At 39.6% G+C, this 13,644-nt stretch overlaps 1 protein-coding gene across 1 annotated transcript in view; it reads left to right on the forward strand.

Annotated features, from left to right (window-relative positions):
* The window catches only part of antxr1c (ANTXR cell adhesion molecule 1c), a 57,022-nt gene extending 43,911 nt beyond the window's left edge, over positions 1-13,111 (forward strand). Inside the window, 3 exon segments of the mRNA XM_034107154.1 lie at positions 10,886-10,997; positions 11,000-11,226; positions 11,228-13,111. Of these exon segments, the coding sequence (XP_033963045.1) occupies positions 10,886-10,997; positions 11,000-11,226; positions 11,228-11,371 (483 nt within the window). The 3' untranslated portion in view covers positions 11,372-13,111.
* The last annotated feature ends 533 nt before the right edge of the window (positions 13,112-13,644 follow it).

Consider the following 13,644-nt stretch of genomic DNA (forward strand, 5'->3'; position numbering starts at 1 on the left):
CCCCGCCCACTCGATCGGACCGGCGATCGGTATCGGCTGATACTGATTCCGGCGATCGATCGGCCCCAAAATTGGCGATCGGAGCATCCCTACTTTTAGGTGGTCTGTAACCTCGTAAGATAATGTTGTATGAATTCTCCTTGGCTTTGAAAGTAACTCTTGTAGTTGGTCATATCTATCTCAGAAGATAACAACTTTATGTTTCAAAACCGGCTGAGTTTTGAAGGTCTTTTGTCTGAAAGCCTTCACTCATCTGTATGCATTACTCATCCCTCCCTCCCTCCCTCCCTCTCTCTCTCCCCCTGGAGCTCCTCTGCTGGCTCGCACCTCCTCTGGCTCTCCTCCACCCAGCCTCGCTCACACCTGCTTCACATTAAGCGCCATCAAATCTGATAAAAAGCAGAATCGCGGACACATCCTCGCCGCTCGATAGGAGGCTTTTCTGATGTGTTCGTGTGTGAGAGAGATAGTAAAGAACCCTCTCCTTATATCAGCCACATGGTTTCAGTTTTAATGTCTGGAGCCTTTGTTTTAATAAAACTCCAGATAAGAAGATGGGGAGTTCACCGAGTACAGAAAGCTCTCTCGGGATGTTTTCAATCCCTAGTCAGTTTAATGTTTAACGCCTTCGGGTGATATGTTATTGTTTCTCATTCCACTAATCCTGATTGGCACTTTCGTAACTCAGCGATACATAATAAAACCAAAAGGTCACCCTCGTGGAAAGTCTACCTCTTACCCCAAAACAAAGACACGTTGAAGGGAGGTGAAGATGACAAAACAAAGATTAATCCACTTTGTATTGTGCCTAGCTTTAGTGGATCATAATTTATTTATTATATTATTAATCTGCTTATTCTACAGCTCAAAATGAGACCAAAAGTATCTATGGATGTAGGTTGTTATGCTACGTAAAAGGCTGAAATATCGCCTGCACTAGACTAGGTAACGCTAGTTTTTTAGCCTAGTTGTTCGCAGTGAAATACGGTAAATATAAAACAGTGAATACAAAAGTTTTAAAAGCATCGTGAATCCCTACAACCGGTAGAAGTCATTGAGTTTACAGTCATATATATAAGGCGGAATGATGCTGTAGTTAGCGAGATTAGCTTCAGACAAACACAAAGAAACACACACGATCTGCTCATAATAAGGAACATGACCTAAGCTGATTGCTTTTATAAACATTAGCAGTTAGTTTGATAGTAAAATGTTGCAGTAGCATTTTGACGCTAAAAAGGACAGTGGTAACATCGTTGCGAGCCTATTAGCATGTTGAGCTAGTTAGCATGTAGCATGTTAGCCTGCTAACACAGATCTAATCTCTTAGTCTGCAACAAAACCATTCTGACTTCTTCCTTCACTCTTCTTCTCCTTCTCTTTTCCTGCCCTCTCTCAATATGTTCTCCACCCTTTTGTATCCCTACTCTCCTTGACTCTCCCGCTTGAGGAAGGCCGTTCCAAAGCGCTAGTTAAAATCGTGCCTTATTAGCCGAAAATGTCCAATGACCGTCTTTAACGGGAATTCCACATTTAAGTGTTTTTTCTTGCCACCGGAGACAGGATTTGCTTTGGCCGGGTACAAATCAGACAGATACCATTACCTCTTCCCCAAAGCAAACTGGCAGTCTGATAAAAAGAGGATTTGATTTCCTTAGTCAACACATTTCATTTCTAGCACTCGCTGCGTTCTGCATGACGCAATGATTTCTCTCTAATCGAGCCCCTCTTTTCCACCGTCTCCTGCTCGAGTCATTCTGTGGTTTGTAACGATCCAGCAGGCCGGCTCATTTCCACTTTAGTGTAATGTTTTATTTCAGGAATAAAGAATGGAAAACACGCGTCGGTCACCCTCTTTCTCTTGCAAGTTTTACTGTACCTGAAAAAACTATTTTCGGTTTACATTTCCTGCGACATTCAGGACTGAGTTCAGTCTGGACTCTTCGTTGGTTTGGACCAATCTGGATCTTCTTCATTTTTTCATCGCCTTTGCTTCATTTCTGTACAGTGTAGCCATGAGACAGCAGAAAAAAAGTTGTACTAAGTATTACTGATGAATATAACCCAAGATATCCTCTTGTTGTGTACTTTTGTGAGTAGTAGGGTTAGGTATGTTCACATTTACTTGATTAGGGACCGGAAACTGTATATATATATATGGTCAAAACCATCTTTAAAATGTCTTTTGATTATTTGTTTCTATATTTTCTCCATCACAGTATTGGCTAGTCCTATATCTATTCATGTGTTCTCTATAAATTCACTTTCAACTTTTCTTAAAATTAGGAAATACTTAATTATCAAGTATTTAATTCTCATAGGAGTTAACAAAGAATTCACATAGAAAATGTATTTATTGAGAAATAGACTTAGACATACTTTATTGTCATTTCAACAAGACACAGAGTGTACTATTAAAACGAAATTTCGTTGTACTGGCTTACAGGAACAGGACAATATACAAACTTGCTAAAATTGTACATATAAATAAATAATAGTGACGTGGTGCTGATACAATTAAAGATGCTTAGTCAATTTATTGAACATGTCAGAAACAAAAAATATAACAATAATATATATATATATTCTCTTTTTTTTTCACTCAGATTAATAATTATAACAAAGTACCAAAAAAAAAAATAAATAATAATAATAATGATTTTCAGATAGTCTCTGTTCATGTTCAACAGGGGCAAGAAGAAGCTTAAAAAAACTGTTCTGGTCCTACCCTCTCTAACATATATTTCTTATAAAACATTAGGTCATCGTCACAAGATAAAGTGTGTGTTTAAAGTATAAAGACTTACTATACATATAAATAAAATAGACATATAGAAAATATGTGCGCTTTACACAGCGTAATGTAATCTCTGTGTTACTGGTCGACTTAATATTCAGCAGTCTGATGGCGTGGGAGAAAGAGTTAGTAAAGTTAAGAAAACATGCGATATCGTAAAATACATTGAATCACAACGTATCTCTTCGCGGTACTTCTTGGTCCATAATGCAATCCAATTATTGACACGCCACACTCCCAAAGAAAACCCTCCCTACCTCCGCTTCTTCCCCTGTTTGTCTCAGAGTCACTCAGAGGATAGCAACGCCTGTTTTCTGGCCAGCTTTTCATTCGGCTTTGCAATTACTGCAGCGAGTATCGTCTGCGTCAAGTTCTGTGTGAAGTGTAACCAAACTTTACCCTGGGTCACTCAGGGATGACGTCGTCTCGCACACATGTGGCTCATTCTCCCCCAGCGAGATACCAGAGTCTGGCACGCACTGATTCATCGTGACTCGGCACTCGGTAATACCGAGTCAAAGCTATTGAAATTGCAGAGTTTGGTAGCCCAACACACACATACACACACAGACACACACACATTTCTTCAGCCAGCAATGAACTCAACAACCCCTCGTATTGTTTACAGCCTCTGTACCGTATCAAATAGATCACAGTGGTTTTGTGTGAGAGGGTTAGAGTGTATCATTATAAAGCCCGTGGTGTGTGTGTGTGTGTGATGTGTGTGTTGTGTGTGTGTGTGTGTGTGTGTGTGTGTGTGTGTGTGTGTGTGTGTGTGTGTGTGTGTGTGTGTGTGTGTGTGTGGTGTGTGTGTGTGTTGTGTGTGTGTGTGTGTGTGTGTGTGTGTGTTGTGTGTGTGTGTGTGTGTGTGTGTGTGTGTGTGTGTGTGTGTGTGTGTGTGTGTGTGTGTGTGTGTGTCATCAGAACCACATCCATTACACTAACGTTAGAGTACAGTATGAGGTAGAGCTAGTCTTTTTCTCTCACACACACACACACACACACACACACACACACACACACACACATCCCATACTGTAAGTACATTGCTCCTCAGGGAAGCATTTAGCTGGCTAAAGGACATGAGGTAATACCTAAAGCAGACCTCTGCCAGGGCTGTCTCCACCAACGCTGTCTCTCACACACACACACCCACACACACACACACACACACACACGCTTTGCCCAGGCCTAGACAATTTTATGACCTTGGTAAGACTGTAGACAGTGGAGGAGGTCAGTGTTAGAAAACGAGTGTGTGTGGTTTATTTTAATCCAGGAAAATGTTCATGGGTTTAAACCGCAGCTGGGCGCTAACAGAGCGATGGACATGAAGCGAAACTCAGGTTCTTTTTCTAAAATACTCTCGAGTAACTTGCTTGCATAATCACAACAACAACAAACAACCAGTTAGCCTAGCGTTAGTCAGACCCAGACTGAACTAAAACACTCATAATTCCATAATTTCATAAGTGCATGTTGCTCAGAGGAATGTAGTCTCTGCACATCTTTCCCTCGGTAAAAAGGCAAGAAACAGAATCTCATATTTTTGTTTTTTTTGTCGAGGTCTAGGAATGCCAGACTGGATAAGCGGCGACAGACCAGAAAATGGTGGTCGTCGCTAAATTCAGGGCATTTTTTGCAACTTTTTGTTTGAGTTCACAGAAGATGATTTGCCAGTCGGTGTAAATACAATAACTTTCCTGTGTGGCCGTTTCCGAGAGGAGTGTATCGTACATGTAGAGATGATTGGTTCAATGGAAGAGGACTAAAGTAGATGGAGATATTAAGTCTCATTCCAATTTGGTTTATTTTGATTTTTACTCATTCTGGTACTATTTTCTCTCTTAATCTCCGAAGACCTTTTTATCCCTTCTTACTTTCACTCAATTCTATTGTGTTCTATCTGCGAGAATGTACACTATTGCAGATCAACATAAATATGGTCCTGTCGTGAATATTCTCCATAGAAATGTCAGTAAATAAAAACCCTTTCTTTTAAAACGCAGGGACAATACTTGGTACATAATGTTTAAGTTGGAAATAGCTGTTCTCGTTCCACACAGCTTTGTGAATTCTCTCATTTTCCACTCAGTAAAACCTTGATCCTTTGGCCCCAATCACTGGTTATTAGAGGATTAACATTACTTCACTTCGCTCCGGCTGCAAACCACATGTAACTGCGACGCAGGGTAGGGTTACTATGGCGAGAAAGACCTCTGTGAACTCGTGGTTAGGGTAATATTATACGAGCAGCTCAGGAGGGAACTGTGATTTCTGAAGGAACCAATTCATTTGCTTTACAGTCTGATAAGTCAACTGTTAAAACTTTACAACTTGACTGCTTCGCCTCATACACCCTAACCCTAACTCTTGTTACCATAAAACCTGATGTAATATTACTGTTTGGGCTGAATTTTTAAACCCAAATGGTCCGAATTATTCTATTGGACTCCAGGCCATTTGTCCAAAAGCCTGTTAGCTATGGTTCCAAAGTCTAATTTCTTAAACACATACATATAAGATGATAAAGGCAAGACTTTCTCTCTTCTTAACCCTAACCCTTGTTTGACTCCTTCCCTAAAACCTAACCAATCACATACCTAACCAATGAAGGCACCAAATACTAGCCAATCAGAGGTAAATTAGGCCGGGTGATCCGTATGCTGGTGGTAAGAATAAAAAGGGAAGGTCCTGTTTGTTGCAGACAGTTTGTACTTTAAGAGCAATGGGGCTTTGTTTTGGAAATAATGGTTTGTGTCAGACATATGGGCTTTCGGTCCAATGGGACTTCTTTTGGACTGTTGGGGTTTCCGAATAAAGTTCTTTAGGAACCACAGCTTCTTCTGGACAATTGGGGTTTCCGAATAAAGTTCTTTAGGAACAACAGCTTCTTTTGGACTATTGGGATTTCCGAATAAAGTTCTTTAGGAACCACAGCTTCTTCTGGACAATTGGGGTTTCCGAATAAAGTTCTTTAGGAACCACAGCTTCTTCTGGACAATTGGGGTTTCCGAATAAAGTTCTTTAGGAACAACAGCTTCTTTTGGACTATTGGGGTTTCCGAATAAAGTTCTTTAGGAACTACAGCTTATTTTGGACAATTGGGGTTTCCGAATAAAGTTCTTTAGGAACCACAGCTTCTTTTGGACAATTGGGGTTTCGGAATAAAGTTCTTTAGGAACAACAGCTTATTTTGGACTATTGGGATTTCCGAATAAAGTTCTTTAGGAACCACAGCTTCTTCTGGACAATTGGGGTTTCCGAATAAAGTTCTTTAGGAACAACAGCTTCTTTTGGACAATTTGGGTTTCTGAATAAAGTTCTTTAGGAACAACAGCTTGTTCTCGACTATTGGGGTTTCCGAATAAAGTTCTTTAGGAACCACAGCTTCTTTTGGACAATTGGGGTTTCCGAATAAAGTTCTTTAGGAACCACAGCTTCTTTTGGACAATTGGGGTTTCCGAATAAAGTTCTTTAGGAACCACAGCTTCTTTTGGACTATTGGGGTTTCCGAATAAGTTCTTTGGGAACCACAGCTTCTTTTGGACTATTGGGGTTTCGGAATAAAGTTCTTTAGGAACAACAGCTTCTTTTGGACTATTGGGGTTTCGGAATAAAGTTCTTTAGGAACAACAGCTTCTTTTGGACTATTGGGGTTTCCGAATAAAGTTCTTTAGGAACAACAGCTTCTTTTGGACAATTGGGGTTTCCGAATAAAGTTCTTTAGGAACAACAGCTTCTTTTGGACTATTGGGGTTTCCGAATAAAGTTCTTTGGGAACCACAGCTTCTTTTGGACTATTGGGGTTTCGGAATAAAGTTCTTAGGAACAACAGCTTCTTTTGGACTATTGGGGTTTCGGAATAAAGTTCTTTAGGAACAACAGCTTCTTTTGGACTATTGGGGTTTCCGAATAAAGTTCTTTAGGAACAACAGCTTCTTTTCGACAATTGGGGTTTCCGAATAAAGTTCTTTAGGAACAACAGCTTCTTTTGGACAATTGGGGTTTCCGAATAAAGTTCTTTAGGAACAACAGCTTCTTTTGGACTATTGGGGTTTCCGAATAAAGTTCTTTAGGAACCACAGCTTCTTTTGGACTATTGGGGTTTCCGAATAAAGTTCTTTAGGAACTACAGCTTATTTTGGACAATTGGGGTTTCCGAATAAAGTTCTTTAGGAACCACAGCTTCTTTTGGACAATTGGGGTTTCGGAATAAAGTTCTTTAGGAACAACAGCTTATTTTGGACTATTGGGATTTCCGAATAAAGTTCTTTAGGAACCACAGCTTCTTCTGGACAATTGGGGTTTCCGAATAAAGTTCTTTAGGAACCACAGCTTCTTTTGGACAATTGGGGTTTCCGAATAAAGTTCTTTAGGAACTACAGCTTATTTTGGACAATTGGGGTTTCCGAATAAAGTTCTTTAGGAACCACAGCTTCTTTTGGACAATTGGGGTTTCGGAATAAAGTTCTTTAGGAACAACAGCTTATTTTGGACTATTGGGATTTCCGAATAAAGTTCTTTAGGAACCACAGCTTCTTCTGGACAATTGGGGTTTCCGAATAAAGTTCTTTAGGAACAACAGCTTCTTTTGGACAATTTGGGTCTCTGAATAAAGTTCTTTAGGAACAACAGCTTGTTCTCGACTATTGGGGTTTCCGAATAAAGTTCTTTAGGAACAACAGCTTCTTTTGGACTATTGGGGTTTCCGAATAAAGTTCTTTAGGAACAACAGCTTCTTTTGGACAATTGGGGTTTCCGAATAAAGTTCTTTAGGAACAACAGCTTCTTTTGGACTATTGGGGTTTCGTAATAAAGTTCTTTAGGAACAACAGCTTCTTTTGGACAATTGGGGTTTCCGAATAAAGTTCTTTAGGAACCACAGCTTATTTTGGACTATTGGGGTTTCGGAATAAAGTTCTTTAGGAACAACAGCTTCTTTTGGACTATTGGGGTTTCGGAATAAAGTTCTTTAGGAACCACAGCTTCTTTTGGACAATTGGGGTTTCCGAATAAAGTTCTTTAGGAACAACAGCTTCTTTTGGACAATTGGGGTTTCCGAATAAAGTTCTTTAGGAACAACAGCTTCTTTTGGACTATTGGGGTTTCGGAATAAAGTTCTTTAGGAACTACAGCTTCTTTTGGACTATTGGGGTTTCCGAATAAAGTTCTTTAGGAACAACAGCTTCTTTTGGACTATTGGGGTTTCCGAATAAAGTTCTTTAGGAACTACAGCTTCTTTTGGACAATTGGGGTTTCCGAATAAAGTTCTTTAGGAACCACAGCTTCTTTTGGACAATTGGGGTTTCCGAATAAAGTTCTTTAGGAACCACAGCTTCTTTTGGACTATTGGGGTTTCCGAATAAAGTTCTTTAGGAACCACAGCTTCTTTTGGACAATTGGGGTTTCCGAAAAAAGTTATTTAGGAACAACAGCTTCTTTTGGACTATTGGGGTTTCGTAATAAAGTTCTTTAGGAACTACAGCTTCTTTTGGACTATTGGGGTTTCGGAATAAAGTTCTTTAGGAACCACAGCTACTTTTGGACAATTGGGGTTTCCGAATAAAGTTCTTTAGGAACAACAGCTTGTTCTCGACTATTGGGGTTTCCGAATAAAGTTCTTTAGGAACCACAGCTTCTTTTGGACAATTGGGGTTTCCGAATAAAGTTCTTTAGGAACCACAGCTTCTTTTGGACAATTGGGGTTTCCGAATAAAGTTCTTTAGGAACCACAGCTTCTTTTGGACAATTGGGGTTTCGGAATAAAGTTCTTTAGGAACTACAGCTTCTTTTGGACAATTTGGGTTTCTGAATAAAGTTCTTTAGGAACAACAGCTTGTTCTCGACTATTGGGGTTTCCGAATAAAGTTCTTTAGGAACCACAGCTTCTTTTGGACAATTGGGGTTTCCGAATAAAGTTCTTTAGGAACCACAGCTTCTTTTGGACAATTGGGGTTTCCGAATAAAGTTCTTTAGGAACCACAGCTTCTTTTGGACTATTGGGGTTTCCGAATAAAGTTCTTTGGGAACCACAGCTTCTTTTGGACTATTGGGGTTTCGGAATAAAGTTCTTTAGGAACAACAGCTTCTTTTGGACTATTGGGGTTTCGGAATAAAGTTCTTTAGGAACAACAGCTTCTTTTGGACTATTGGGGTTTCCGAATAAAGTTCTTTAGGAACAACAGCTTCTTTTGGACAATTGGGGTTTCCGAATAAAGTTCTTTAGGAACAACAGCTTCTTTTGGACTATTGGGGTTTCCGAATAAAGTTCTTTGGGAACCACAGCTTCTTTTGGACTATTGGGGTTTCGGAATAAAGTTCTTTAGGAACAACAGCTTCTTTTGGACTATTGGGGTTTCGGAATAAAGTTCTTTAGGAACAACAGCTTCTTTTGGACTATTGGGGTTTCCGAATAAAGTTCTTTAGGAACAACAGCTTCTTTTCGACAATTGGGGTTTCCGAATAAAGTTCTTTAGGAACAACAGCTTCTTTTGGACAATTGGGGTTTCCGAATAAAGTTCTTTAGGAACAACAGCTTCTTTTGGACTATTGGGGTTTCCGAATAAAGTTCTTTAGGAACCACAGCTTCTTTTGGACTATTGGGGTTTCCGAATAAAGTTCTTTAGGAACCACAGCTTCTTTTGGACAATTGGGGTTTCCGAATAAAGTTCTTTAGGAACTACAGCTTATTTTGGACAATTGGGGTTTCCGAATAAAGTTCTTTAGGAACCACAGCTTCTTTTGGACAATTGGGGTTTCGGAATAAAGTTCTTTAGGAACAACAGCTTATTTTGGACTATTGGGATTTCCGAATAAAGTTCTTTAGGAACCACAGCTTCTTCTGGACAATTGGGGTTTCCGAATAAAGTTCTTTAGGAACCACAGCTTCTTTTGGACAATTGGGGTTTCCGAATAAAGTTCTTTAGGAACTACAGCTTATTTTGGACAATTGGGGTTTCCGAATAAAGTTCTTTAGGAACCACAGCTTCTTTTGGACAATTGGGGTTTCGGAATAAAGTTCTTTAGGAACAACAGCTTATTTTGGACTATTGGGATTTCCGAATAAAGTTCTTTAGGAACCACAGCTTCTTCTGGACAATTGGGGTTTCCGAATAAAGTTCTTTAGGAACAACAGCTTCTTTTGGACAATTTGGGTTTCTGAATAAAGTTCTTTAGGAACAACAGCTTGTTCTCGACTATTGGGGTTTCCGAATAAAGTTCTTTAGGAACAACAGCTTCTTTTGGACTATTGGGGTTTCCGAATAAAGTTCTTTAGGAACAACAGCTTCTTTTGGACTATTGGGGTTTCCGAATAAAGTTCTTTAGGAACCACAGCTTCTTTTGGACAATTGGGGTTTCCGAATAAAGTTCTTTAGGAACCACAGCTTCTTTTGGACAATTGGGGTTTCCGAATAAAGTTCTTTAGGAACAACAGCTTATTTTGGACTATTGGGGTTTCGTAATAAAGTTCTTTAGGAACAACAGCTTCTTTTGGACAATTGGGGTTTCCGAATAAAGTTCTTTAGGAACCACAGCTTATTTTGGACTATTGGGGTTTCGGAATAAAGTTCTTTAGGAACCACAGCTTCTTTTGGACTATTGGGGTTTCGGAATAAAGTTCTTTAGGAACTACAGCTTCTTTTGGACAATTGGGGTTTCGGAATAAATTTATTTATGAACTACAGCTTCTTTTGGACTATTGGGGTTTCCGAATAAAGTTCTTTAGGAACTACAGCTTCTTTTGGACAATTGGGGTTTCCGAATAAAGTTCTTTAGGAACCACAGCTTCTTTTGGACTATTGGGGTTTCCGAATAAAGTTCTTTAGGAACTACAGCTTCTTTTGGACTATTGGGGTTTCGGAATAAAGTTCTTTAGGAACCACAGCTTCTTTTGGACAATTGGGGTTTCCGAATAAAGTTCTTTAGGAACAACAGCTTCTTTTGGACTATTGGGGTTTCGAAATGTAGTTCTTTAGGAACTACATTCTGTCCCCATTCCTAGAGCCAATAAAAACCAACTCATGTCACGATTTGAAGTCAAACTTGTCCTTAATCTAACACGTCTCTTTCCTTCCCGTCTTATAGGGTCGATGCATCAACTTCACAAGAGTGAAAGATGAGGCCAAGGCTGCCCCACGCACCCCGATCCACAAACCCTCCGCCCCTTCACCTGATTACCACCCTGTTGCCTCCACGCCATCTCCCACTGTGGCCAGCCCTCCTTCCAGATCACCTCCAGTACCAGGACAGGTTCTCCCAGGACCCCCACCAGCCCGTACCCCTCCTGGACCTCCCTGTGCACCCCCATCACGCCCCCCACCCACCCTCCGACCCTGAATCACAAAGACAAACCTTTCCCACCCCCCATCTATGCACCCGCTTTGAAATCAGAGACTTACCGCTCTGTTGGCCAGTTCTTTCAGTTCTGAAGGTTCAGGTCGTCGTCGCTGCCAAAGATACTCCTGCTATACGCCAAAGATCAGCAGTACTTTCTATCCCAACCTTCTTTTATGGGAGAGTGTCAAGTCCAACTGTAATTTAGCAGTATTCGTCAAACATGCTACGACTTAGCGTGAACAACTTGGGAGAAGGAGAATGTATAAATACCTTTGTCATTGTTTTGTGCAAAAATAAGGCTGGATCCCCTTTACAATTTAGAAAATCAGTTTGACTTAATGTTGTGTCCAGCAAATAGGGCAAATGTGGGGATTCGGGAACATATTTGACTTAATGTTGGGGTTTGTTAGATCACGGATGATTGTTGCTGGACAGCAAAGCATGTAGGGACAGGAAGTCCGAAGAAGAAGAAGAAGAAGAAGAAGAAGAAGAAGAAGAAGAAGAAGAAGAAGAAGAAGAAGAAGAAGAAGAATGCAATGGATGATGCAATGGATGAAATGTCTTTGTTGTCTTTATCAACTACTGAGGCCATTGTTGGAAGGGAAATCTGAGTAACGAGAGTAAACCGTGAGATGAATGGATTGGCTTATTTCTCCTTTGCTGTGACGGTGAATCAGAGGTTTTGGGAAGTAGTTTCATAGAAATGTCTGTTTGATAATGGTGTTGAGTAACTAGGATAAAATCATATCTGCTTTTTTAATGAATATGTGGACATTGCAAATTGATTTCAGTGCCAAATTGATTCTTAAGCTTTTTGCGATGTTATGTTTTCCCGAAAATGTTAAGAAATTCCCACCTTTTGATACAGAAATGTTACAGTTACGGGATTTTGTGTTCCAGTTTTTGTACCATTCAGCCAAAGGGAAGTGTACAGATGTTTTATTGAAGGGATGCTTTTACAGTATGTGTTTGAGATGCATTGGAATGTTACATGGTTGATATCTTTGAGGCTTTGGATTTGGTCCTTTTCAACGAATTTAGAATACAGCAGTATATATTGTTGGTATCTGCGCACATAGACTGCTGGACAACTACAGTATGTATTCATTTTTGTTAGCATTGGAACATCGATATTGAACAACCAGAAATCAGTTCTCATCACATTTTTTATACATTATCTGGATACTGTACTTTGATACCAATCGGTGTGTTTTATGTTTTCAGTTCATCATCACCGGTCACATTGCAACTGCAGGGCAGTTCAAAGAGCATCTAATTTATTTTACTCCCCAGAGAAATAGAGGAGAGTACTTGAATATCGACAAGGTGTCCAACCAGCAAGACGGACACTGTGCACAGAATTTAGAAATGCAACAGCTAGCCAGTTAAAAGTCATTTAAGGCTTACCAGTGTTTCACAACCCCTCAGCTACACTGAGAAAAAATTGAATGTGATTTCTTCAATGTTAATTTGTTCATGTTTCTTTTTTAAAAGTGTGATTCTTGGTGTGTATTACGCACTCTTAGCTCGTTGCTAGCAGGTGAAAAGGCGCCGCTAGCGTCCATGTTAATTGGGTGGGGGGAATGGCACCAAAAAAATAAAAAAGATAGTGATTTGAATGTGTAAAAAAGGGGTTGAAAACGCTGATATTCCTTCAATATCCAGTGCATTCTGGAAGATACTTCTTTTGTTCATTTTTTATACTTTTTTTTATGTACTTCATTCAGTTATGTCATGTACCGTTGTGTTTCTACATGCATTCATTATCGCTCTCAGTGCCTTAACATTGAGCTCAAAGAAAGGTGTCCAACCATCCACGTGAACGTTTTAAAATTTGACTGATAAACCAATACAGCTCAGGTTAGTTAGAAGTTGCTATAAACAAATCAAATGGATTGTGATGCCTTGGAATGTTTGCCCTTATCCACCTGTTTTAAATGATTTCGAATGTCGAATAAAACCCATTTAATGGTCGATTTCAGTCGTTTTCTTTACTTTTATAATGCTGGGGAAATGGGGAAATCACACGTGCCCGAATGTGTTGGTTAAACTTGATGTATAAAACAACTCTACATGATAAGGTTATGGCATGGAAAATTAACTTTGTTGCTTGAGGAAAGAGTACATTTGTCCCCAAGCTTACGAACTGTATGTTAACTTTAAAACAAGTCAAAGTATTGATGTATAGATGGTGCCAAGTAGGGCCTGATAACGGCCATTTAATCAGCTGATAACATCCAAAGAGGGTGGACACAAAAAACTGATATGGATAAAACAATCCCGGTTTTCCAGTAACTTCCATCACAGTTGACTTAATTTCCCAGAAACATTTTAGCTTCAATAAAAAAAAGGATATTGGATTTGAAAGCTTGGATATAAACGTTGGAGTCAGCAGTTTTCTTGGTAGATCTCGGCTCTGGTAGATATTCAATTTAATAATGCACTAAATTGCTGGATTAAGGTTTCAAGGAACAATGTTAAGAGGCTTTGTTTTTTACAATGTGCTA

This window comes from Pseudochaenichthys georgianus, chromosome 19 (assembly GCF_902827115.2).
Source record: "Pseudochaenichthys georgianus chromosome 19, fPseGeo1.2, whole genome shotgun sequence".
Taxonomy (NCBI): domain Eukaryota; kingdom Metazoa; phylum Chordata; class Actinopteri; order Perciformes; family Channichthyidae; genus Pseudochaenichthys; species Pseudochaenichthys georgianus.